The following is a 27954-nucleotide window of genomic DNA, read 5'->3' as shown; positions in this document are numbered from 1 at the left end:
GTGGCAACCGGAACTCAGGGGGCGGCCCGGGGCACTCCGGGCACTCCGTGCTCTCCAGCGTCTCCAGCTCCTCCATCCTCCACTTCAACGTGCTGAAAAATCGAGAGTATCACCGATTAATCTTATTGACGGAGACACATTAATCGGAAGCGCAAAAAAGGATTGAAAGGACGGGTGAAAACGTATTGTTTCTCGAAAAAGTATCGTCCGACGTAAATTTTCATCAAGCGGTATTTGATATACTTAGGAAAACATATCCACAAGGACATTAACGTGAATTTTAAAATTGAATTTTAAAATAATAATTAACCTTTACTCGCTTGCGCGTGAAATTAATGAAAATGTGCCCGAGAACGGTTCCATTATGGAACCGTAAATTGGCGCGTTTTTATCAGAGGTGTCTGAGAAATGCCCAATAAAGAATCCTACGTCGGAAAGCGCGGCCACATCCGGCACGTGATAAGATAAAACCGTCCTGGACGGACACCCGCGCTCGTTTCAACCCTTTCGCATCGTCTAATCGAGGATATACTTCTCCGTCATTTATAATATGTAAATGTGTAATTTTAGAATTGGCTCTCAAAGTTCAATTCTTCTTCTTTCAACTATACATCTAGAATTCATTTAAAATATTTCGATCTCCATTTGTCAAAGATTCTAATTAATTTAATAAGATTTTCTCCAGCGATATTACCAATTTTCTTTATCTAGAATATATTTCAAGTCTAAATTTGTGCCAAGAAAACTTTTCTCGAGAACTTTCTTCGATCCGAGTTGCTTTTTGCTCGGTAGAGGGTGAAACCGTTCGAGCTTGCGGATTCGGTGGTGAATTCCAGAAGAACAAATATACCGTCGTACCATACAAAAGAATGCAGAAAAGCGGAGAACAAAGACGAGGGAGAAAAATGGCGGTGTGATCGGTATGCTAATGTCCGCGGACTTAATTAAGGTCTCGTAATGAATCGGTCACGGGGTACGGCTGGAGTCGCGCGATTGTGCCGGCTGATTAATTGTCTCGCGCCCCCCTCGCACCCCCGCGCACTACCGTACGCATTACAAAGCAAGGAAGAAAGGGGAGGAAGCGATGCGATACGCTCAGCGCATATTCGTCATCCACGATCGCCGGCCGATCGATACTTTCGGCAATCTTCACTGACAATGATTTCCGTGGACGTAGAACGAATCTAAATTTTGAACAGAGTAGAACCTTCCACATTTCGTATAATTATATTAATGCGTGACATCATTCGCGCTAGAAGAAGATGTAAAGAGGAATATGTGCGAGAAGAGCCAGAAAATAAAGATGTGCAGAAAAGCAAAGAATATACAGAGGAATATAAAAAAGTAAATAGGACGATGAAAGATGAGAAGTAACGTAGCAAAAGATAATGATTTGAAAGAAAAATGAGAGAAAAAAAAAGAGAGAAAAAAAGGAGAGATGAAAAAAATAAGAAATGCGAAGAAATAGAAAAGAGAAGAGGGAGAAAGAGAATTTAAAGAAAAAAAATAATTATAAGAAAATTAAGAAGAAAAGTAAAAAAATAAAAGAGAATGCGAGAGAAAGAGAGAAAAGAAAAGGAGAGGGAAAAAATGACAAGTACCAGTAAACACGGAGAATAAAATAAGGAAAGAAACGAAAAGGGAGACAAAAGAAAGCGGAAGAAAAAACGAGCGGAAAGAAGCGACTCGGTGATGAAGAGCGTATCGAGGCACTATTTTACACATACCGACCTCATTCCACCGAGATAACGGCGGCCAGGAATTACGAACGGGTAGAAGACTAGGGAGAGAAAGAGAAAGAGAGAGAGAAAGAGAGAGAGAACGGAAGAGAAGTCGAGGAGGTTCGCAGAATGAGAGAGCCCGTGGGGTGAAAGACGGACCGAGATGGGGGTGCACGTCTGCGCGCTCAGTTTAATAAATGCAGTCTTCCTTCCGTTCCGTTTCTTGGCTTGACTTAGCTACGGCGACGCGCTTTACGTCGACATAGCGGGCGATGAGGAACTTGCAACCCTCTACTCGCTCGTCGCCGCATCCCTCCTCTTCCTCCCCCTCGTCCCCGTTACTCTCATTCGCATGCAGAACGGAGAGCGAAGAGTGAGCAGCGAGGGCACTGCGCTCATCTCGTTTCCCACTGCGCAAAGTCCAAATCTACAGCTCGCGTGATTTTTATTTAATTCCCATCTCCGATCAGGCGCTGCCGGATTTCCAGCGGCGGAGCAGGATTCGTTTCCCCCCCCCCCTCTCCCTCCCCAGACAGAATCCTGGGAGTAGAAGATATAAATCTATTTCTTTCGCGTACTTTCCAATTGCGAATGCAGATGAGACACGCCCATCGTCTTCACGATCATCGTCTTAAGTTTCATTTTTCTCACGAATCATCATTTCGACAATAAACGATAATGATTGTTTGGAGTTTGATATAAAACGCATAAGTTCAAGACTTTCTTACATAGAGGAGAAAATTTTCAAAACAAGTAATAGAATATAATTCAATATTTACTATAAAAATAAAAATATCTTTTATTATTGTTTCGTGCTATTAAGAGAAAATTCCAAAGTGTCGTCGTTATATCAAGATATACATATGTGAGACTGATAAAGACACGAATGGAAAAAAATTTCCTCATGATTTAAAATACGGTGGAAAAAGTGATCGATAGTACTTTACTATTTTCTAACTATTTTTTTTTAATTTGCCTTAAAATCAATTTTTTACTCCTAGGGGTGATATTCTTAATTTAATTAAGATGAATCATCTAGTGAGTAAAGAATGGCATGCGCGTATGCTCGTAAAGTTAGGCGAATGTGGTTAATCGTACTTCGAAGTGAAGATGAAGTGGAAGATAATACCTGGAACGCGGCATGATGAATTACAAGTAGAAACAGAGTTTCGAATTAAATTGTTCAGTTTTGTATTAATTGCTGCCAGTCTAAACAAAGTTTTAATTTAAATAAAACACAGCAGAAATGAGAGAGAGAGAGAGAGAGAGAGAGAGAGAGAGAGAGAGAGAGAGAGAGGGAGCAAACTATAGAGACATCTGTAAAGTTATATCATTAATTACGCATGCATCGTAGAAATATATTTTAACTCTTTTCACATCTCACGTTATTAATACCGCAACGCGAATAATATTTCGAATATTGCAGATAAATAAAAATTTCTCGACGGAGAAGCTTATAATAATATTTTTCAATTTTATATTAAATATTATTATTTTATCATTTCAATTTTTTATGCACGAGTTCAAAATTAATAAAAGTCCCATCGGCATTTCCGATATTTCTTCGAGGTAAACGTCAACGCATGCGCGCTTAAAATTGCACACACATATTTGGATTCTGTAAAAAAAAAATATATATATATATATATATATATATCGTATCAAAAATAGTTATATTGAAAGAGGGAGCGAGATAAAGAAAAAGAAGAAGAAGAAGAAGAAGAAGAAATAAAATGCGTCGAGTCGAAGAGAATCGATTCAGTCGTCGCGCGAGCCGAGAAGATCCGGCCACCCTCGAGCTTACGAGAGCGGCAAGAAGAAAAGAAGGCGGTAAGAGAGGAGGGGGAGGGGGAAGCAAGAAAACGAGTAAACTAAGGGGGACACCGCAAAGTGGTCGGATGCTTTTTCCGACTGGCCGAGCGAGCGACTGTCGGAGGCTAGATTGGCCGCGGCTCTTTTCGGCGTAACGGAATTGCCGAGGGATTTATCGAATGGCGCTCTCTTACCGATTGGACCTTGGTTCCAAGTCGTCGGACTCCTCGAGAAGCTATCGAGTTAGAAGAAAACGGTCCAGCGAGAGCGGCAGCGCGATTGTGTGATTATTGGTGCATGATTGATTTTATTAGAGAAACAAGAAAGGATTTTATTAGAGAAACAAGGGGGATTTTTACTTTATTCGGAATCACACGGGACTCTCCCTTTGATTTGGGCAAACTGTGCGATTAATAATATCTCGCTAAGTAGATTACATGGCAAATGTACATCACAAATTCCGGTTCAATGTTTTTAAAACAATTAGAATTATATTTTCGAGTAGATTTATAATACAAAAATTTCGAGTTGAAAAATTGTAAACAATTTTATTTTCTCGCGAAACACAAACGTTTATTGCAGCAAAGAGATAAAAGAAAGAGGTTGTATGATATTTCAAGCGATTCCAAGTCGACGAACAAACAAACAAACAAATTCAATCTGGTAATTTCTCTCTCTCTCTCTTGTTGCCTCTCGTCTATCTCGCTGTTGGGAAGAAAGAAAAAAACACGACCCCGGTTGCGCGCTGATAAGGGTTAAATTCCATACGCGGGGAATTAATCCCTTTTCTGTATGCTACCGGATGCGCACGTCCGTGTTGACCGCGCTCTACGTTTTAATTAGGCAAATTTTCGTCCCGCGGCCATTTGTCACGATAAAGCCTCTCCCTCATTCAGTTCGCTCGCGACACTCTTCATCCCGAAAAATCCCCGACTGACCCGGTCACGTACGGTATTTATCATTTCCTCCGGCGCGAATTCTCCGGCTTGGCAGGCGGCATATTTTTTCCGCGCCTTGTGCAAACTCTGCGAGAAGCAACGAGGAGTTATGATCATCGCGCGACACCGCGAGTCATATCAGCTGTTTTCAGTATTCTCGCTCTGGGTTTCGCTTGTTCCTGTGTTTCGGATGACGATTAGATAGTAGATAAAGACGGAAGTTCTTAATTTTAATTATTTTCAACTTTTCATTTCTCGGCAATCGTAAAAAAAAAGTGTAGCGACATAAAAGTGGATGGAATGTCGTAAAAGTTAAATTCAAAAAGGGAGATCAGTAGTATCTTTTCGATTGTGCGTATAATTGTCAAAAATTACGAATGAGAAAATAACTCTCTGTCGGCTGTTTGAAGCGTCGCAAAAGGGAGATTTTCGAGACGTTCCAAACGCGAGGGAATTTCTTCAGTTTCCAGAGGAAGGACCAAAGGAGGCAAATGGCGTTCTCCGGAAAGACTAAGCGATTATTCTCGGTAATCACTTCGAAAGGCAGAGGCAAAGGGATCGGTAAAGAGAGGCGAGTCCTCCCTATACAATCTTATAAAGACGTTCAAATTAGTCTGCGTTAAATGCGGGCGGCGCGACTGGCCTTACGAAGGATAAAATCGGCGGATTTTGCGCGGCGTCCGTGTCGCGGTGTTACGAAGTTTAAATTAAGTCATTTTAATCCCGCGGGAGAAAAACGGGGAGAGGGGAGAGGAGTTGGCGCGGAGAGAAGAGGCGCGGCGAGCATCGAGAGGAAACTTCGTCGGTCCTCTTGTTAAGTTTCGACGTTAAGTAATCAGATTAGCCCCGGAACTAACCTCGAATGCCGCTGAAAACGCCGTCGCGGGGAGAGGAGCCCCGCATTAATCCAGTTGGGCTCCGACGAAATTTCGGTTCCGTAATCGCCACGAAAAAAGCAAAGTCCCGCGATGATATACGAGGGGGAAAGAAGAGAACGGACACTGTCCGTCGCGGACATTCTCGGATAAATGCGAATTCTTGTTCGTGTGAAATTAAGAGAATGTTGTCTCGAATCTCTTTGCTGATTTATAAATATTATGCAAGATTTATCTTGGCGATCATCGAGATTTTTATTCATACGACAAAATAATATTTCCTCTTTATCAAATCCTTCGATAGAGATTCCGACATCATGTCGTGACATCAAACATTTGACATTTTCAAAACCCGTCTTCGTTAAGAGCTTTTTTTTTTTTTTTTTAATAAAGTTTAATAAAAGTGGATTTATTTAGGAAGATCTTCTGGAGAAAAATTGAACGGACGAGTTTGACCTCGCGAATTCGAGGAAAACCGTGTTCGCTCTCGAAGACGAAAACTTGGGCGACGTCACCGTTGATGATTATAATTGCGTTATTGCGCCGTGACGTCCGATCCGACGTCGTCGTCGGCTGCAAATTTTCAAGCGGAGCGCGAGTGTCGGGGGAAATAACCCCGACTTTTCTTCCCGCAGCAATAATTCAGTCGGGCCCGTTCTCGGCTTCCGCGAATTGTATTTCGAGTTAATCGTGTTTCTATCGCAAAGTAAGGGGCTTCTTGAACTTTTAATCTCACAGATTCCCGGGATAACGAAAATACGTCGCTCGTATTATAATTCACTCCTCTTTAACAGAATTTAATTATTAATAAATTAAACAAATTTTCCAGTCAATTTCCCAACTTATCATATATACATAGTATATGTCTCTCTCTCTCTCTCTCTCTCTCTCTCTCTCGATATTATGATAGCTTATGAAGAGCGCATGCTTAAATATAGCATGCATTTTATATACGCCGATCCATTATTTCGAAACTATTTGTGTGACTAACTTTCAGATAATTTTATTATATTAAAAATTACACAATTTAAAAATTTTACATTTCTAAATAAAATATTTTTAATCCTTTATCTAATATTTTATATTCAGTTTTTTTTTTTATATCGGTTACATCTCTTATATTTATAATACATCTCGTATTGTTCGATTCATTAATTCGCCCGCGAAGGCATTAATTTGTACATGAAAGATGCAATGCGGGAAGAGAATTCTGACTACCAGCAGTTCTCCAGATACGAGTTGCGAGTGTCAACAGAGTGCCAACGGGCACCTTGGGAGAAGAGAACTGCCGGCATCGTCGTCGTCGCCTGCCCACCCGCTGCGCTAACGAGGAACTCCTTTAATTGGACGTTAACTCGCTCGACGATGCCGAAGACACACGAAACAAACTTTTATCGGGAGCACGCGGGAATCGAGTGCGTTACCCCGGTCGATTCAACGACGGGCATCATTGAGAACGAGAAAGAGAGAGAGAGGAGAAACATCGAAACGAGAGAGAATCTCGCAGGAACCGGAGTGTTAATCTCGTTCGCCGCCTTCCTGCCGAAATAACGAGTCCGACTGAGCTCGCCGCCGTTAATTGGGCAAATACAGTCATTAGCGGACGCACAAGATAGGGGGAGGAGACGGAGAAGAAGACGAGAATTCTTCAGACCGAAACGACACACACACACACACATACATACATATGAATAATTCCGTTCCGAAAGAGACCGCTCCGTTTTTTTTTTTCGCTGCTCGTTTCTCTACAAATCGTGAATCGCTTCCGGGGCAAAACGGAAATTTATTGATCGTTCCTTTTAAAGTAAAAAAAATTATTTGACGGAATTAGTGAGAATTAAACAAGTTGTGTGCTTTTATCGAGCTTTAAGATTCAAAAATCTTTTCTACGATAGAAAAAGTGTATATCGATAATAATCTTTAATTATTTCAAGAAAGACAATCGATATAACGATGTAAATAATAATTAACGCAGACGTTCAATAATGATTACAGAGATTACGCGAGTGTGATATCGCGTCGGGATCTTTATAATCCAAACGAAACGAATAAAGAACGTTTGTGGCTCTATTTTCCTGCGTGACCCTCGTGACCGTTTCCGGTGTTGCGGTAGCGCAAAACGAGCCAAACGGCTAGTTGTCGCATTATTTCAGCATTAGCTTCGCTCACTCGGCTCGTATCTCCTAGTTAAGTGATACGAGCGCTACTAACTACAGAGAAATAGGAGGGCCGAAAAGAGGGTGGAGGCTGCCTGCCCGTGTACGGCTAATGCACCGCTGTTATTACTGCAGTTTGCAAACAGCAACGGTAATGCAATCAGCGGTGATACGATCACGCGTGTACCATTCCGGTAACTCGGTGAAGCGACATTCCGGAAGGTGAGACGGAGGGGGAATTTTGTAGGGGGAACGTTTCACAAAGATGAATAGTAAGCCACATGCGGTTGCAAACCCTCCTCCATCCTTCCCTAAAATCTACGATAGATAAGAGATCACTCTCCGAATAAACGTGAAACTTTATGCGCCAATGTCCCAAACGTCAAATTTTACCATCCCGAGTTATGGTTTTTCATTCGACGTTTCGAAATTTATTTAAATAACACGCACGATATATATATATGTGTGTGTGCATATATGTTGGAATTCTCTTTTTTCGACGATTTTTTGAATCTTTAGAATAAATTGGTAATAATTACTATATCAACAATAATTATATGCGGAAAATGAGAATTATATATAAATTAAACCGCCATCGTGAAATTAACGTAATGAAGTTATGTTATGTGTCATACGCGAGTTATCATTATTTACGATATTACATAATATCATTATTATTAGTTATCATTATTCATCGACATTATATAATATCATAAATTTGATAAACAGAGTTAATTTACGATAAATGCCGGGCTACGAGTTACAAATTATTAGAATTATAATTGCGTTGCGTCTCTTTTGAAATATTTTGCAAAATTTTCCATTCATTGATATGATTTGTGATAATTAACAATTATTTACACGATTAATAAATTAGTCGTCATATAGATACATTGAATGTATTTAAAATGTTAATAATAATAGAATCGTAATCGTTCTCACTAATTCAATTAATCGTGTTAGTTTTAATACTAACATTTATTAATATAAATTAAACGTAATTTAATTGATTTATATTTAAAGTATATATAATTTACAAAAGAGTTTCCCCATCATCTTGCGCTTAGGAAAATTGTTTTAACACTTTAGTCGGCTTTATTTATTAAACATAATCGCGATGAGAGCAATATGACGGGTATCTCACCAACGGTTTACGCAATGTAACGCAGCTGCGTTACATACGCGTTTCGTTCTATACACATAGTACATCCCGTATAGTAGAGATATAAGTACTACATCCTTAGTAAATACGTTGCGTTCTCTCGCGTATATAAGGTGTTCCGCGACTGTACATTTCAATGAAAGTTTATTTCTTTAAATCATTCTGTTTCCCCCCCCCCCATTCCAAATATCAAGATTAAACGAATAGGTGGAACAACTCGCTAATAAAATATCGAAATAAAAGATTCAAGATTAACCGAAATATTAAACTTTGTCAGGCGTTTATAGGGGATTTTAGGTATGAAAAATATTTCATTTTCTATCGCTTGTCTCTAATTCCAAATTTCCACGTCTGTATATCATTGAAATTAGAATCGCTGCAAGAGATAGACGCAGACGGGAGAGTACACCGGGTAGATGGGACGAAGGAACGTCGGGGATCATGAGAAGATAATTCCGGTGCGGAAAAGACTCAAGGCGACCTCATCTCTATGTTAATCTTCTCCTCTCCGATCCACGAAAGCTCGCGTCCTTCTTACCGCGGCGCGCCTAAGAACGACGTTCTTCCTCCGTCTCCCAAAGACGTCTGTCTCTCTTCCGTCCTTCCTCGCGACTCGTTTTGCAGCCTTAGGAGCTAGCCGGTTAGCCCGACTTCAACCCGATGGACCACACCGACGCGAACGATCCGCGATATTTATTCGCGCGATTGGAAATAGGATACGCGCGCCGAGAGGATGACATTGAACACCATTCGCCATTAGTATCATTCGTAAAGAGATAGGGATGTGAATAAAGGTTATCAACGGATGAATCACCAATCTCCGTCTAATTTATCTATCGTCTGTTATGAATGTAAATTATTTACGTTGTAATATGTAATGTTCAACGTTCATTTTGCGTAGAAATTATTTTATTCGTTTAAAATAAGAAATAATTATCAAGAGAATTATTTTTACCAGAGTAAAATAATAGAAGAAAAAAAGAAAAACTTCAACTAACGACAAATTATTCAAGATAAAAAAGAAACATCAAAGACAAGGATGAGAATATTATGTGTATATCTCTCCTTTAACGCTTTTATTTTTCGATTAAGATTTTCACGAACTATTCAGAGAGAAACTTTACACTTATATTTCTAGCAAATCAACGATGAGAGGAAGATCACGAGAATGCTAGAACGCGGTGAAGGGACGTTAAGTTGGAGAGACATCTTGCCAAAAACAGGCGATAAATATCAATAAACGTTCCGAGAGGAACAAGCGATCTCCCGCGCGTTCGCACACGGTCGAAATTAAAACGGCGCCGATGTCGCGACGCGCGTATTATTTACGACGAGAGGATATCTCCCTCCCGCGCGCGTGCGTTACGCGCGGAAATTACAGCGCGTAGGTGTCCGCCGTTTCTCGATCTGCCCTCGCAGATTTACGGACCGTTAAACGCGACGGATTTACGTGCGCGTCTTTTCGCGACGCTGTTCGCGACCGCGGCTGACTTTATTATCGTCCGTCTCTGCGCCTATACCGATAAATCGCGTTTTAACGGACTGGAGTGACTGAGACGTTTGATAAGGTACGAATCAAATTTCTAAACGATATTCTAGTTTGCGGTCAAGTTTCTCCTCGCAAAAAATTTCAATAAACATCATTGTGAAATTAATAGTCATAATAAATTCCATGATATATTGTATATTTATCTGACAATTGTCAAAGTTTCGTAAAAAAATTGAATATTCATTCCTATACGAATTTTAAGTTTGAGGAACTTTCAGGAGCTCCCGTCAATGGGGCGAGAGGTCAATGATAACGCGGGCGTCGAGGGGAGGAATCGAGAAAAAATTCAGCGCGATATGAGAGATGAAATTATTTACAAGCCCGACCAATATAAGCTATCGGAAAGCTATTAAAAGTTTTCGCCATCTAGAAATAACGTCTACACCCGACCGGGGGGGTTTCCCCCCCACCCGGGAAATAATCCATATCCCCTTCCGCAATTTCCCCTCCTCCCCCGCATCATCACAATTGCGGGAGAGATGCGTGCGTCTGCGGGCCTTCTTCTCTTTTCATTTCCAACACACTTTTCTTCCGACCGCCCGTCACCGTCACTAGGAAGAAGAAGACCATTTCCGGTATACAGAGGTTAAAACGTGCTCGACAGAAACTTTTCCTCGGGAAGATCCTCCGTGTCTTCTTTCTACGCGCGATCGTCTCGACGAACGATTTCTTTTTCCGTGCGTTTGATAATATTAGATAATCGAGGCATGATCGAAAGGAAAATAAAGCATTTCCTTTGGATTTGTCGATCGATAAATATTCGAAAAGTCACCGAGTTAAACATAGAAAATAATCAAGATTCGCGAGATATTGTATTCTAGATTATTAATGGATGTTATCTATATTTTGTTTATTTGATTATATAAAAATATTAGTTACTTCAATATTTTATTTCATCTAAATCTTAAATCTTATATAATAGCTTCTGTGTAAATTTTACTACTCTTTTTTTATACACATTAAGATATTATAGATTACGAATTATGTTTTTGCCTTGAAATCTAGTTTCGGAGCATATTGGAACATTGAACGTTACATAAATCGAAATTTTGAAAATCGGAATCGCGAAACGCCGTTTTTTTTTTTTTTTTTTTTTTTTTTAATGGGAATCGTTTCTCGTTTCACAATCGTTATCGGACCGGCGCATTTTGTTTTCGACAACAGCGTCGTTTGCGATTTTTCTGTCGAAAGCGATTATTAACTCGCTCTCTCGTTTCCCTCCGTCAAATATATACTTTTTCCAGCCGCAATCATTTTTTTTTTTTTTTTCAAAAATTAAAATTCAACACAAAAGCTATATATGTATACATATATACACCCGTCGTAAAAAAAAATTCGCCCGAAAAATGACGTGGATAAAGGTTTAATGTTCGCAATTATTTACGTCGCTAATAAAACGTGTTGGTTTTTGTTGAAACGGATAACGTCGCGCAGCGTGGTCAAATGGCCGACCATTCAGATTCAAATCTCGATAGGTCGCAACCATTGATAGGTATCACCGATTCATATTCCATCCGGTCCAGACGGGCATCTGGACAACGTGGCGCGACATCGAGAGAGGATTATTATTCGTACGATAAACAATCGAAAGCCCTAGGAAATAAAAGTATAAATTTTCAGGGGGGGGGGGACGAAAAAAGAAATTTTTGAGAAAATTTTATCATTCAAATAAATACATATATCTTGCGTTAAAATAATTTCACATAAATTCTAATAAAATTTAATCAATTGGCTTTTAATCGCGATGTGCCTGATAATTTTCGGGCTACTTTAGATCACAAATGCATTTTAACAGATTGATTGGATTTCATTCCTCTAGTAAGACTGGAGAAAAAAATATATCGTCGCGTGTGACCAGAATTTTTTCATAATCTGAAACGAATTTCGCGCGTAGAGAATCAAGGTCAAGATATTTTGGCAATCTTGTCGGATAATCCCTTGAGAGAACGTCGATACTCCCATCTCGAACCCCGCAATTACCGGTGGTAGAGAGCTCAAAGGGCGAATAAGGGTGGCGAAAGTGGTCGAAGGTCTCACGAAAGTGCAGAAACAAAGTTGGCGAACCCTCGTCGTTATCGAAATACGAGGAGGGATATCTCAATCTATGTTATATGTTTCCAGCAGACTATTTTTGTTCACGCGATATATTAATTTCCGCTCGCATTTTAAACAAACACTTTATTATAAGAAGAGAAAAAGCTCAAAGAGCATTGCAATCTGCCTGCATTAATCAGTTATTATATTTAAAAGAATTATAATTATACATAAAAATTTCAATTAATATATATTAAATTATATTTTCCTTCCGTTTTATTTTCGCCAAGAGTCTATCAAGCGGTAATTAAACATATATGACGATACTGTTGTAGCTAGTAATAACGATCACCAGAAGATCATCCGAGTCACCCTCCCGTCAAGATGTCGATCGAATTGCCTAAAACCGCCATCTTCGTCGGCTAGAAGTTACAAACTCCTCTCGGGGATCGTTCAATTCGAGCTGCGCGTCGAAAGGGAAGGTAACGGGATACCTAAAACTCGGCCGTCACCCTCAAGACGCTGTTAAACCACCCTCGTAAGTTTCTTCCCTGCACCATCTCTTCTTCTTCTTCTTCTTCTTCTTCTTAGTTTTACCCCCGCAAGTCCACGAGGAAAGCTTTCGCACGCACGTGTCTCGGGTTTCTCACCGGTACTTTATTAAGCCCGGACACCCCGCCCTTTAATGGAAACGATTTCGGCAAGCTTGCATGCTACGTTAGGAGGGCGGGCTAAGGGACACCTTCAAGGAATGCTTCAGCAACCTGTGATTTCTTAGATACATAAATAATGAGGCTATCCGAGCCTTTCATCTCAAGTTTCGGAAAAAGTTATACATCTGAAAAAGGTACATTTAAATAGAAGAGCTCCTCGAGGTGAACAACAATATATCTTTCAAGAGAGAAACTTTAAATTGCTTTTTAATGGATAAGAATCTTTCTTCTTTGTCTATCTTTTGTCTATCTCCAAGACTTAGATATTTTAAAGGAATTATGAAATATATTAAATATTTTCTACGTTTAAAAAATTAAGACATTTATGAGAATTATCCTCATAAGAACATCAATTTTTCAAAAATACAGAGAATAAATTAACAACAGATTTTTTAAAAAAGGGAGAAATTAAACTAAGATAAAAAATATAAAAAAAGTATAATAATAAATGTATAAAGAGAGAAAAAAGAGAGATTAATTTTTGCGAATTTACACCGCTTTCACAATTTTCGCCACTTAAAAAATGTGTATATATATATATATATCTCAACGCTTTGCACGCGTATAAAATTAATTCTCATTCATTTTCCTACCTTTATAGAGATATTTTAAAGCGCATAGAGATATTTCAGAAACAATAATAAATTACCAATAATTTTATCGTTGAGTCCATAGCATTTTCGACACTTAAAAAAAAAAAAAAAAAAAAATGTCAATCTGTCGAGGTGTCGATGATGCGTCCGCGAAAACGATGGTGAAACGTTAGACGAGCGACGAGAGACGAAAGTTTTATCACATCGCATTAACGCGCGGTCTCATATTCCGGAACTTCCGGCTACCCGAAACTCGCGTCTCGCTGTCGTAGGAACCGTTCGTTATTCGCTGACTTTCGCCGCTCGTAAAAGTATCCTCTCTCGTGGTCGGGAGGGATACGGGAGAGAAAGAGAAGGACGGACGAGACGGTCGGCAGTCGGAGGACCAGGGACACTAATCGCGATGGGCTTAACGAGCGATAAAGCCCGGACTGATGTGTCCATCGGGTAAACGTTACTTGGTTCGCCGTCCGCCGTAAACTCGGTTTAAGTGGAGTCGTGTCGCGACGAGGAAGTTTGCAACGTTTCACAGAGACGAACTGATGCGAAATTATTCGTGTGACATGACCATTCCTATATTAAAAGTTATTCAATCCGGTTCTCTTTTCGCACAAAATCAGCAGGAGTTTTATTTAATGCGATATGTCGAAAGAGCCTGACATAGAAAAATTATTGAAATTTATTATTATCTTAATATCATTGATATTATTATTATTATCTTAATGTGCTGATTAATTTTATTATTTGATTCGTTTTTATTATTTTCTTATCAATATTAATACTTAATTAAATAAATAGGTAGGTAGTTTACTTTAAGCAGTAATCTTGATGATTTAAAGCTGCATCGTAGATTCAAAATATTGTATCATATAAAAAGATAGTAAATAGTAAAAAATAATTTTAATATTTTTTTTCTACTAGTGTTACATGTATGTTGGACGATTTTGCACAGCTAAATCATTCTTAATACAGCTCTGTCGGACAGTAGTATATAAATGCAGAAATGATCAGCATGAAATTCGTAATGAATTACGCGATATAGCGAATATACGGGAAATTTCAGCAAGTCGTTCGTCTACGCGAACATTAATCCGAACAAACGTAAGGAAAACCTTAGCGTGATGTATCACATACGTACTTCGAAAAATGAATCCGCAACACGAATACATTAGTTGATTAAATTAAAATCAAGTTCTTCGTGTATTTTGATCACACAGTGATTTAAAAAAAAAAAAAAATATATATATATATATATATATATATATATATATATTTACGTTAAATATACAAACAACGTATTTTGTTCTTGAAAATATCAATATAAATCAATAAAATAATCGGTTTTAAGCGATGCTTATTTTCTATTTTCCAGAGGGAGCATCTCTCTGCAATTTGTGCGCGTCTATGCAGCTTCGTGCATCGGTTTGTGCCTCCACCTCGTGTCGAGTCGCTGCACTTTCGTTTTGTCTGGTTGTCAGAGCCACGAGGAACAGTAACTGGCACATTCGTTCAATGTTTCTATCGGTTGTTGCGTGTTTGTTTCCATCAACATAATATTTTGCATAGAAATACATGTTTTTTAAAACGCCCGCGAAATATTAGCCCGTTGCATGTAAATGGTTTTCCGCTCCAGAAATGAAAAATAAAAAAAAAAAGGATTTTTTTATGTAGCTTTGATTTTTTTTTTCATTCCAGTATTTTCAAAGTTACGACCGCAAACCAGAATGGACCCATTGTGTACAATTTCGCTCTACATAAAATTATAAATATCAGAAAATTTTTCGATTCGCCGCTCAATTTTTTGGCGATACTGTTTTATACGGTTATTTGTGGGAAAAATGGAAGCATGGATATATGAAAAATTTTTATACAGAATTTAATCACATGCATCTATATTCTGTTATTTCTTGTTTATGTCGCTGGTATTTTTAAAATGTTGAAATACACAGGAATTCGTTAACTAGAATCAGAGTTCTACAGTTGAGAACTAGAACTATTCCCATCATTCTGTGGTTTATGTTAGATCGACAATGTTACGTCTGCTGAGATATTGCAGATTTTTCCTTCTAATATAGTATAAAGTTGATCGTTTAACTTTCCTATTATATAGAATTAATATTTAGTCATTATTAGTTATTATTAATATAAGAATGTGCGTTAATTTAAATTTCAAATATTATTTTTCAGGATGTAATTACAATTTAGAACGTTTCAAAGATTTTTCTGTACGTAAAAAAAAAAAAAAAAAAATTTCGACATTACGTATCGACATTTATATAGTAATTGCAAAATGCATAGGAAAGAAAAATGTGATAGACGACGGAATATTCCATTTGGCAAAATTCGTTTAGTGTCTTTTAATCCTTATAAGTCGTAGCTTCAGGTATCTCAAAATGCTTAAAAAAAAAAAACTTGACATCTGCAGAAAATGATCATGTGCAACAAAAGCTGAAAAATAAATTCAACTTTTTTTTTATGCATTAAGAGCTTCGTGATTCTTTAAGGGTTAATTTCTTTCAAGGGCTGCATCTCGACGTACTTTCCCCCTTCTACGAGATCGAGGATTTTCTTACGAGATAACGATTGAGCGCGACACGACGTTGTTTTCAATCTCTCTCGTTGACCGTCACGAGCCCGTCAGGACGATTCCGGGGTCGTTGGCTAAATCGCTTTTGGCACGAGCGCGCCCGGTATAGAGAAAATAATAATTTTCTACACGAGAACATTTGCGCGCTGCAAGTTCTGCGAGGACACCGGCTCGATATCACGTACGCGTCGGTTTGGAAGAAAGATTCCCGGAATAAAGTAAGCGTCGGACGTCGCGCGAGCGAACGAGAGGCCGCGGGTCTCGCTCGCATTTTCGCTTACGGGCATCCCATTCCCCTTCCTCTCTTCCCTTCCCCCCCCCTCCACCCATCCCACCGCACTTTCCTCTCACCCATAACTGTCCCTAATAACTGTCAGCCGCAGTCGCACTTATAAAACCCCCCGGATCCGGGATTCCTCCAGGCGCGACGAGATTAATCTCGCGCTCAACCCCCGTCCGGTCGAGAGTACGTAACTTGTCGTAACTCTCTTTAAATCCAAGAATAGCGTTTATACGGTGAAGAAAAGACGCGGGTTTCCTTCCTGTCCCTTTCGGAGAAGAAATCCGATGAGATGTAAGCTCGTTATAGCTTGCCGTCGCGTTTTAAGCTCGTATACGTGCTAAAAAACGCGATCTGACTTTTCGAAGAAGATAAAACTATAATCGAAATTACGGTTTACCGATACAACATTCTGTTATTTAGATGCGTGGAATCGAGTGTTCTTTACGATTGACGCAGAGTTTTTTTTACGAAACTAACTTTCGACGAATTTTTATCGCTACGATTCACTATTTTCTTTCTCTATTTACTTTTCTCTTTTTAGTTTACTCGCCGGATTGCGCTGGCTTTCTCTACGCTCTCTTTTCCTTTTCCTCTTCGTATTATTGGCAACGGTATTTAATTCGCGGATGTTCAGCTATCGCGTTACCGTATATCGCGAAAAAATATCGGCATCGCCGATTCGAAACAATCCGCCACGACGACGACGACGACGACGACGACGACGATGACGACGACGACGACGACGATGACGACGACGATCACGGAATCCCGCGTCGTCGAATCGTGTGTCGTTCGGAGTAAAAATAGAAGCCATCCGCGAAGGGTAAAGGAAACAAAGACTTTACGGACCGTTATACGCCGTTCGTAGAAAGCGATAAGAGAACCCAGTGTCACAGTCGACATCAAGTTGCAATTATGCAATCTCGTTCAATTTTTCGACAAACTAAATCATTGGAAAAGGATTAGAAAATTTCCGATCAATTATATATACTATAAGTTTTAATCTAATATATTTGAGTTATTGGTTAATATTATGTATTCCAAAATGAGAAAAGTGTGTACAAGAATTGTTACTTTTTTAATTTGGTGCATCTGAATAAAGTAATCTCGCTTCGACGATGTAATATTTGCTCATTCCGCAGACTCTACTGTGACATGTTGCGGCTGATGGAGAGGAGACTTGTCACCAGAGTATACTCCGAGAAAATAACAAGGGGACTCCCCGTATTTGATTCGGTCCAACTTGTAACATCCGTAGAGATTTTCGCGGATTTCGAAGCGCGCGCAACGTATATAATACTTGTTCTGGGAAACTTGTGTCGAGACTTTCGAGAAATTCTTATCGCCGGGATGCGCTCGAGCAAATAACAAGGAGGCGCCATTTGACACGATCGAAAATGTAATGCGTGTAGCAATCTTTTCGCCGTTTCCGAACGCGCGTGAATAAAATATATCTCGCTGACAAGTTTTTGGGCAGATTAAAATTTCTGCATCGTTGCGATGGACAAAAATAATAAATTAACGACGATTTCATAAATATTTAATGCAACAGGATGCGTAGTATAAATTTAGAAAAGGATTAAATAAATGCAAAAACAAAAAAGAACAAACAATAATGAACGATAGACGAACAAAATAAGAGGCGAGTAACAAAATAAATTGCAACTCCTTGAAATCGATAGAAGATATAATATATAAACGTGCGAGTTTTGAAAAATAACATTTTATGATAGAATAGCGATAAGTTACACCTTGAGAAGAATTGCTCGTTATATCCCGAGATACTCAGAAGAACAAGAACTGATTGCAATTCAAGCGAAGCGAGAAGAAGCGTAACGTACGTTTGACATTTCTTCCATTTCGAAAACGCTACGGTGAGACATTTGAACGAGGAAAGATTCTCATCGCCTCGGAATGCACTCGGAAAAAATAACAAGTATAGCCGCTATCGGAATCGATCGGAGATAAGAGAGCTCGACGAGAAAAATTTCTATCGTCGAGAACACGTGCGTTTTTTCGCGGGATTAAAAGAAGCGAAAAATGCGCGAGTTAGACGTCGACGTGAGGGCGGCGCATGATGTAACGCGGCAGAGAGTTCGCGGAAATGATTATATTTCTCAAACGAATCGTATATCCGAGCGAGATTTCACGACTGTATTGGATTTTACGGAGGATGAGGGCGACGCGCGCGCTCTGATTCTCCGAATTTCGTTCGAGCGTCAAGATGCCTGCCGCGGGAGTCGATGAAAAGTGCAAGAATGTCCCGGCCACGATGCGTTAAAACCTCGGTACGAGCGGCAGTAAAATTTTATCGCCGACACACCGACTTCTCTCTCTCTCTCTCTCTCTCCCTCGAGAAAACACGTCTTCGCGAGCGCACGCTGGAAGGATCGCTCGTGATTTTTATCGAAGCCGCGACGTGAAACGAACCGGAAACGCGAGCGTCTACAAATTATTTCGTAAACATTTATTCTTAATTATACGTCGCATTAACGCTCCCAATTGAATTATTTTTCAAACGACAATGCTTGAGATGCGAAAGATACGATTTGTACACATCATTTTTAATATTGATAAAAAAATTAGGAACTGCACTAAAATTTAATATTGTCAATTCTCTCTTTCGATTATTAAATAAATAATTTCACATTTCTTCCCCCGCGCGGGATGTCGCAAATCCTCGATCGATAATGCGATAATCCGCGCGGAACGGGTCGGTCATCCGCGCGCGGAGAGGTCTCTCTCTCTCTCTCTCTCTCTCTCTCTCTCTCGCGATGAAAATCGTCGTCCGTCGAGAGATGCTTTTAGGAACGGATTCGAGGTAATCCTCTTTGCACCGGGTTGCGCGCGAAAAAGGAGGACAGCGACGATGGTAGGTGGATCAGTTACGAAAAAGCGGAGCGCGATCTTCACGCTCCGAAACTCGCCACGTGACGCGCGAGTAATTCGCACGCTCGCGATATAGAATATTTTCATTTCTTTTTTTCCTCCCCCTTTCTCGCAAACGAGGCTTTTTTTTTTTTCCCCCACAAAACCGCGAATATCCCGAATAAGAATGAACGTTCGTTTCGAAGGAACAACTTAAAAACGGCAGCTTTTTGCGTCCGAAAGTTTCTATTTTTATTCCATTTTATTTTTATAGATTATTTGTAGATTATTTATGAGATATTAACTTCTATTTTTTTTTGTATTCCATTTCTATTTTTCCATTTTATTTGTACAGATTTTTATTCTATTTAAATAGATTGGTAAAAAAAAAAAAAAAAAAAAGACATTTGGATTGCGATTATTACAATTTAGATGCCATGACGTAATATATCTATTAAGAGAGTAGGTACGTAATCATCTTTCTTGTGTATCGAATCTAAAATTAATCTCTAGGTTTCTCGTATCACGCGTTATCGCGATCTCAAGTTTACAACTTCAAGTTTCTTTTCCCACAGTAGCGATTCGCAACCGGCAAACAGACATGTCATTCTCTGCCCATTTCCCGTTTCTCGAATATAAACTTTGTATTAATTCCATTTCTCCCTTCATATACGGTTTCGTCGACGAGAAATGCGAGCTAATCATCCTTGACGATTATTTCACCCGATACATATATACACAGTCGTTGCCTTTCTTACAGTTTCCAAAATAAGTTAATGACAACGACGACGAGGGCGAGTACACGAAGAATGTGACGAAAAAAAAGCTGCTCTCGCTTACCTTAAAAATCCGGCTGCGACTGCGGTGAGACACGATGTCGTCGATTCGCTACGAGAGCATTTCCCCGCCGCGGATGATTTTCCGTCCGCGCACGTTTCCGCCCGCGGCGTGACAGAGCTGCACCACCTCCGTCAACAATTCACCCCGCGCTAACGACGCCAATTCTCGGCGAAAAAATATCGCCGCGCGACGCTTTAACACGGTCGTCACCGATCTCGAAAAATGAGCTCCCGATGGTAAAGATGGTAGAGCGAGCCGAGGAAAGCCACAAAGTTCCGTGAAAGGACTAATCCCACCCCGTGATCGCCGTTATCGCCGCGAGACGCTTGTCGAGTCGGCACAAAGAGCCGTCTGGCCGTCTCCTCCCTTCGCCGTGTCGTCGCTAGGGGCAGCCTCTCGTCAACCCCGTTGCTCGAGGTAAGTAAATTGCGCCGGCAGACGTCGACGAGCACGCGCGAAGCGCTCTTTCGTTTACTTTCCCCGTTTCTCTCGGAAAAAAAAAAAAAAAGAAGAACGGGAGGAAATGACACACGACAGGAGACACACCGAACACTCGAACGCACTCGAGACGCACACTCTTGACGCGCGCCTCGTCGATGAATGCGCGACGCGGTTTTTCTTCTATGTCGCAAAAAGAACAGCAGGCGCGGAACTACTCGCGCTTGTTCTTACTCGAATGAATTTTTTGCGACGTGACGTCGCGATTCGTACGGCGAATATGAAGATGTAGTAAATCCAGGATTTCGCTCCCGTAAACCTCGATCGTTTCTTCGCGTCGGAAAATTGGCACAATTCGTCGAATTGGCGGGGAGGGGGGCAGGAGGGAGAACGTGCGCTACGTCTCTTCCTTTGGCTGTTGCTCGGCGAAAGAACCGGAAAATCCGAAAGGGAGGCGACGATGGATTGAATTTTCACCTTTGAGATATATCGACGATGCCCGAGAATTCCAAGCGAGTATCGTCGGGAAAATCCGTCGGGTTCACTCGCCACCAACGACGAATCCTCAGTCGCGCTCTTTTCTCAACCGGCGACGCTATTTCTCGCGTCTACTCGCCGCACTATTTCCTGCGGAAAAATTCGTCGGGAATCGCTCCTCGAAGCGACGCGCACACGCGCACATACACATACACGTATACACCAGACTCAATTTTCATCTTCACCTCTGCATCGGCAGCGTGTTAAAATCTCCGCCGCTCTACGTTCACACGTCGCCGCACGATATTTCCCTCAATTCAACGAGAGATAACGTAAGTCGTCGAGAGAGAGAAAGAGAGAGAGAGAGAGAGAGGGGGGGGAGAGGGAATTCACTCACTGTTACAAACTCGAGAGGGACTTTGATCTATACGTCTGTTTATCTCACTGTTATTCCGATATCACACTCAGACTCGTCGATGTAGAAAATCCAAAATCGCGGACGTGAGATTCCGAAACTGCAAACCTCGAATTTTCAAGTCGATCGGTGCTTCTCTCTCCCTATCTTTCCTGTCATCGGAGCGACCCTCACTTCCCGGCCGCGCGCGGCACACTGTTGCTCTCCGCCCGATCGTCCGCAGCCTCGAGCCCTCGAGCCTCGTCCATCCCCACCATAACTCAGCCTCCCCTCTCCATTCTCCCACTCCGCGGCGCTCCCTACTACGCACCATTGCGTTGGCAATTCCCCCTCTACGCGCCGCGCGCTAAAGTCGACGGGGCTCTTCTTTCTTCGGGATGCGTGTGGCAGAGGCAGACTTCTTTCAGAAGGGTGCTGGCACAAGACCAGGGGCAGAGGGGAAGGAGGTGGAAAGAACGCAGGCGTTTCGTCCTCTCGATGCGCGTCGTGCACGAGCGTTCGGGATGGCTCGAATTTGTAACGTCACACCGATCTTTTCTCGGATCTTGAGACGACCCACTGTTATACCGATGACTTTTTCATTTGAGTTTTCTTTATATGGGTATTGTTTGCTTGTTTGTTTGTTTGTTTGTTTTTGGTGTAATCGTCGGGGGAATTTTTAGAGTCTAATCGAATTTATATATAATATGTACAAACCTCTATGCAAACCTATGATTATTTTTAATTATCAAAATTACTCTTTGGAAAAGGATTATACTTAAAGTTCGATGTAATTATTGTGTATTTAAATTCTAGATACTCTCTCGTTAATTTCGCGCTACATTTCTCTAAACTTATGCATTTGTTCTTTGATATAATTAATTCGTTAAATTAAAAATTTTTTTTAATAATATAGACTTTTAATAATATCTCTGAACTCTGCAAAAATTTAAAATTAACATTATGCGAAAATGCTTACTTTTTACGTATAGCTTTAAAACGATATATTATTCTATACTGAGCTGAACTTTCTGCGAGTGTCACGTTTCACGGTCGGATCCAGTTTGGCGGATCCTTCAAGCCCGGCTATTATTCGAAGGACCAGCATACCCGTTTGCAAAGTGGTGCCCTCTTGACTGTGACAAGACTCTATTGTGCACAAAAGGATGTTTCGCGTAGACACATGAATAATAACGTCCTCAGAGCTCGTTTTCCACGTGCATGCATTTGTCGAAAGCCATATATGTCACTCATATTGGCTTGTTAAGCCTAACGTTAAAGAAACAGTCGAAATCCTTTTTATATTATATTAAAAAATCTAAAAGGATATATTACAATAATAATGATAATCCCTCGAGAGTTGTGATATCATCGGTACGATTTTGTGAATTACAATAATTATAAAAAGAAATTGTAAGAAATATCCGATCCTCTATTCCGCGAAAGAAACGAAAAGTATCGTCTAAAGAGAGTATAGGTTTGTCACTAAACATCTGGAAATCTCAATTTTACACACGCTCTCGCCGAGTTCGAAGATGCGTTGTAAATTGTCCATCCGCGTGCTGTTTTTTTCTTCGTCGCGTGTTTTTTTCGACGAGGCGAGTTTACATCTCGCTTTTGCTTTTGCCAGCGGTAATTTCGCGTCGACGAGCTCGCACAATGGAAGCGGAGCCGCCGGTAAGAACGACGGAGTGTTCCGTCGCGAGATTCTGTAAATAAGAGACGAGCGAGAGAGAGAGAGAGAGAGCGGGTATTTCACGACGACGAGGTTCGCGTCACCGAGACGACGTTTTACGTTATACGCGAGTATCAGACGAATGCGGTTCAAACAAGGCAAGTCACGTCAGTGCGGAGAACGCATCGATCCCGCGAGGGATATCTCTCCGGCAAGAGTCGATTGTCGAAGGGCAACGATTCCCACGGGCGGTCTAATCGACCGCGCGCGTTTGACGTCTCCGCGCCCTCCTCCCCCCACTCAATCTCCTCCGTAGAAAAGTTTTTCCACGTTCCCTCTACGTACAGATTCCTCCACGAGACTGTAAAAGACCCATCGCCTCTGCTAAGTGATATCGATTGCGCCACGATGCACTTTCGCGAGCGATCTCCGGTGCATAACGGATCACGTAACCGATAATAATCTCGGCTTGTTGCGATACACCTTGTAATTGCTTCGTAAAATGAATTAAAAAAAAAAAAAAAAAGAACATCCACACAGGAAAGCATCTTCCATTTTTATCTCGCGATGCAAGTAAACTTGTAATCTTGAAAATCACATCAGGTTGTAATCGTTAAACTCTGTTTTCCATTTTTATCACTTTTTTTTTTATTCCAGATTAAAAAGTGTATATAATATTAAAATATATAAATTTCTTTCTCCTATATTGGATGTACAGGAGATGAAAGGGTGTAATTTACCAGTAATTTTATTAATAAAATCATATTGCGATTTATGAAAATTATTGAATATTCTTGGCACACTTATCTCTTTTTCGCATGTTTTTTGTAAACTAAAAAAAAAAAAATTTTAATCCGCGCGCGTAAATTAAGTACTCGTGTATCTACTTTAATCGTCCATCTATCGAGATTTATATCTCTTCGAATATCACGATTCTCGCCACGAGGAGTCACACTCGGCCATGTCGAGTATGATATATATTCTTTTATCGGATCTGCCCTTCGTGTAGAGGAAGTCGGATTAGACGGACGGGGAACGTCTTCTTATCGATTTCTTCGCGGCGGAAATCCGCGGATCTCGGTGCCGGAACTCGCGGGATCGTAATTCGACGTATGTGGGTCATCCGGCTCTCGGCGAGACTGAGAAGAACGAAAAAAAGGAGAGGGGCAGAGGAGGGGGGAGGGGAGATATCTCTTCGGACGGGAGATATGCAGCACGCGAAAGGATATCCTCGCACGCGCTCGGGAGACCAGAAACGTGCCCGAGCCTTCGACGCGTCTCGTAATATTACGGAATCCCTCCCCCACCCCACCACCCGGCAGGACGTGTCAGAGCAGCACGTGTCAGAATGACCATTACTCTTGTGAAGAATAAGGAGAATTGTGGAGGAAGAATTTTATATCTCCCGCACCCCCACATGACACGATTTTTCATTCCTTTTATTTTCTCGATTTCTCTCGCACGGAAAAAGCAATTCTCGTTACGGAATCGCGTAAGATGTTCGCGGACGGATCGAGTAAGTTTATTTTATCGCTTAACCCGTGATTACAATTTCGAAGGAATAATACACGAGGCGAGTGAGAGGAGCGATACGCGCGAGGAATCGAAGCTTCAATTTTTCAAGATCTTACATTCTTTGCGAAACTTTCATTTTTCGCGCAATTCGGACTGAAGGCAGTATTGATGTAATTTATCGGCAATGTATTGTACGAGACATTACACTACGTATATTCTGCAACGAAATTCGTTGTTATAAGCATCTTATATTGTACAATATATACGCATTTTATAATTGAAACATATAAGGGAACCCAAAGTCCGCGCACTAACGAAACACGCGAAACCTTTTTGAGAACAATCCTGATGCGCCATTCACTTTGCAAAGTACTTAACGTAGAAAGATAAATACATTCCACGTATGTAAAATTCCCAAGTTCCTTCGTCTTGTACGCGACGAGCATCCCGTCTACGACGCACGCTATTTCCATAATTATTAGCCCTTGTCACGTGACCTACTTCCTCCGCATAATTTCGCAATCTCGGCGCTGTAAATGTTTTTGCGAGCAATTTTTCAGAAATGTATTCGTGATGATGTATGACCAGAAAGCGGATTAGCTAGAGCATATATGTCTTAGTTATGCAGATTATGATTATCTATTTTTTTTTTTTTTTGTATTGTAATTTTCATATAAATAAGTAAAGTTTTTTAAATTTTTCCTCTATTCAAATTTTGTCAAAATTTGTGTATTAAAAAAACTACCATTATTAAAATTAGTAAATCCAAAATTAATTTATTTAAAACTAATTGAGAGAAAGAGAGAATAATATCTAGATAATATATTGTATATACCCCAAATATAAATCTTTAAAAAATAGAGTTATCTAAATCTTATATAAGCAATAATAGTTGTACAAAACCACGTGCACGTTTCCTAGGAGATTAATAATACTTGATTATATCGGAAGTAATATGCGGATTTTCGTAAATCATTATTTCCCTCGTGCCTGTTTCGTCACCGGAACTCGAGGACCAAAACTAAGGAGCTTCGCGTTATTCCGTACGCGCGTTTTCACTCCCGCAAAACCCCGTGGAACAAGCGGCCGTGCCGCGTCGCGACGCGACACAGCGGGCAGGGGAAGGGGATCGGCAAAAACGAAGCAACGGGGATTGCCGGCTGTGTTATACAATCGTAGCGACGCGGTGGATGGAATTAATTAAACGCTACCGTTCCACTCGTTCCCTCAATCCCTCGTCCTACCGCGCCATTTCCCATCGCCGCCGCCACCGCTGCCGTCGTTGCTGTATTTACTCGGTGGGCTTTGAGGATCGAATTGCAGACGCCCCGTGAGAGAGGAGGGTCTCGTTGTTTGCTCCTCTCCTGCCTCCCCCCCCCCTTTCCAGCGTCACCGTTATGACCGACCGTACCCCTACCTATTCTGGTATCAACCCCTTCCCATTTCGCGGCTGGTATTGCGAAACTACCGGCGGAAATCCGCAAATACCGCGAACGAGTATTTGGAAGACCCCCGGTGCATTCTGCCGAGGGGGAAAGAGGGGGAGGAGGTAGAGGTAGAGGACAGAACTGGACGGGACTCCCGGGCTACTTGTGTCCTCTGTTGGCCGGCGGCATTGAAAACTTCGTCAAACGAGGCCGAAGACGGGTACCGGGATGTGGGATTCTTGGAAGGAGGCGAGCGAGATGGGGAGGAGGGGAAGGGAGGACGCAGAGACGAAGAGATGTATTTACCAAGCAGTTTGGGACTAAATCGCCCCTCTGGAGAAGAGTAAGCTGCGCACACAAAAGAATGGACAATGGTGGACGCAGTGTCAAACGTGCCCGACAGAATGGAGAGACAAGCTCGAAGAAGTTGGCGATTCGCGGAGTTTCGTTACGCGTAATATGTTAAAAATTATGTTACATTCGACGCTTAAATATTATATTCGAAACGGTCATGAAAAATTGAAACAGCTAGACGATGAACGATCATATTTGACTTTGACAGAATAAATAAGAAAATATAAAGAGAGAGAGAGAGAGAGAGAGAGAGAGAGAGAGAGAGAGAGAGAAAGGGGAGGTATTTCATAGATTAAATATTAAGCGATTATACTCGATGCACAAACGAATGATTAAATGTTGAACGGATTCAACGGAATCGAACAGAATAGACAGATAGATACATAGGGATAGATAAATATGTAAAAAGAGCGAGAGAGAGAGAGAGAGAGGAAGAGAGGGTAATATCGAGCGCAAATATTGGCGCGATGTCAGATCGATACTCCCGACTCCTTATTCTGGAAGGCATGTCCGGGTAAAGTGTAGAAACGAAGAGCTTTGTTGGCACACATGAAATATCCTTAGCAAGCGTGCTAAGAATGCCGCAAAGATCGAAAGTTATACTTCTCTGTTTAATGGATTTGTTCTTTGGCTGGCAACGCCAAGATGAAAAATTTCCTCCAACTTTCGAATTCTCGATTCTCGACTAAATTGTGCTGAAAACTTTTGTTTCTTTCTCCGATATTCGTAATGTATATAAGAAGAAATCTGTATCGTTTACCGATGTTTCCTTTTTATGTCGGTGGTATAAAATCGAATAAAACGATAGTAAAAATAAATGCGTATCTTCTAAAATCGCGTATTTTTTCATCCGATTCATCAATCGGATCAACAATATCGTCGCGACTCCGGCAGACTACTTTTATCTTTCCTCAACGTTGATAAATACAATACAATATATCGCTCACGAATCTGTCATTCCGCGATTTTGTGGACGTAAAAAGAGATATAAATTTTCACGGAATAATTGCGCGATATGAGATATTATCGTTCACCGCGGTTCGTGCGTTTACACTTCGGCCGGCATGTTTTTCTCGCTAACGAAGAAATGTCGATGGCGATAAAAATTTCGTCACCGATAGGCGCGACCGCAGATGCGGTTGATGAAACGACGACGAGGCCCGGGCGTTGTCAATCGACGCTTGGCGTCAACGACGGATGGGACTCGGGCCAGCCGACTGCAAATATTACCACGTCGATATTACCAGGTCGCCGCCAATGTGTGCGTCGACGTTTCCCGAGGGATATCCTCGGACGTGTATGCCCGAAAAAGCTCCCACGATGTTCATGAAACCGCGGTCGTCGCGCCGCGGGCGACGTTCGATGGATTCGACGTTGGCGAATTCGATCTATCCCGAACTTTAGCGCTAGATGTGGAAATACATCGGGATTAGTTCGAAAAATAGTAGCCTTGTTCGAGAATTAGAAGGTCTCTATGCGTCACCAAACTCCATCGTCGTCCGTCAGTTGGATCGAGAGCGTGTACTTCATCGATAATCAATGG

The 27954-nt window shown here is 41.0% G+C and overlaps 1 protein-coding gene across 1 annotated transcript in view; it reads right to left on the bottom strand.

Moving 5' to 3' along the window:
• Pxb (pxb) overlaps nucleotides 1–27954 on the bottom strand; it is a 354537-nt gene that overhangs the window by 77650 nt on the left and 248933 nt on the right. The window contains 1 exon segment of the mRNA XM_070310439.1: nucleotides 2–92. Within this exon segment, the coding sequence (XP_070166540.1) occupies nucleotides 2–76 (75 nt within the window). The 5' untranslated portion in view covers nucleotides 77–92.

Source organism: Polyergus mexicanus, unplaced genomic scaffold (genome assembly GCF_030449975.1).
Source record: "Polyergus mexicanus isolate NDT 795.1 unplaced genomic scaffold, iyPolMexi1.0 SCAF_18, whole genome shotgun sequence".
Taxonomy (NCBI): Eukaryota; Metazoa; Arthropoda; class Insecta; order Hymenoptera; family Formicidae; genus Polyergus; species Polyergus mexicanus.
This window is presented reverse-complemented; position numbering and strand designations above follow the sequence as displayed.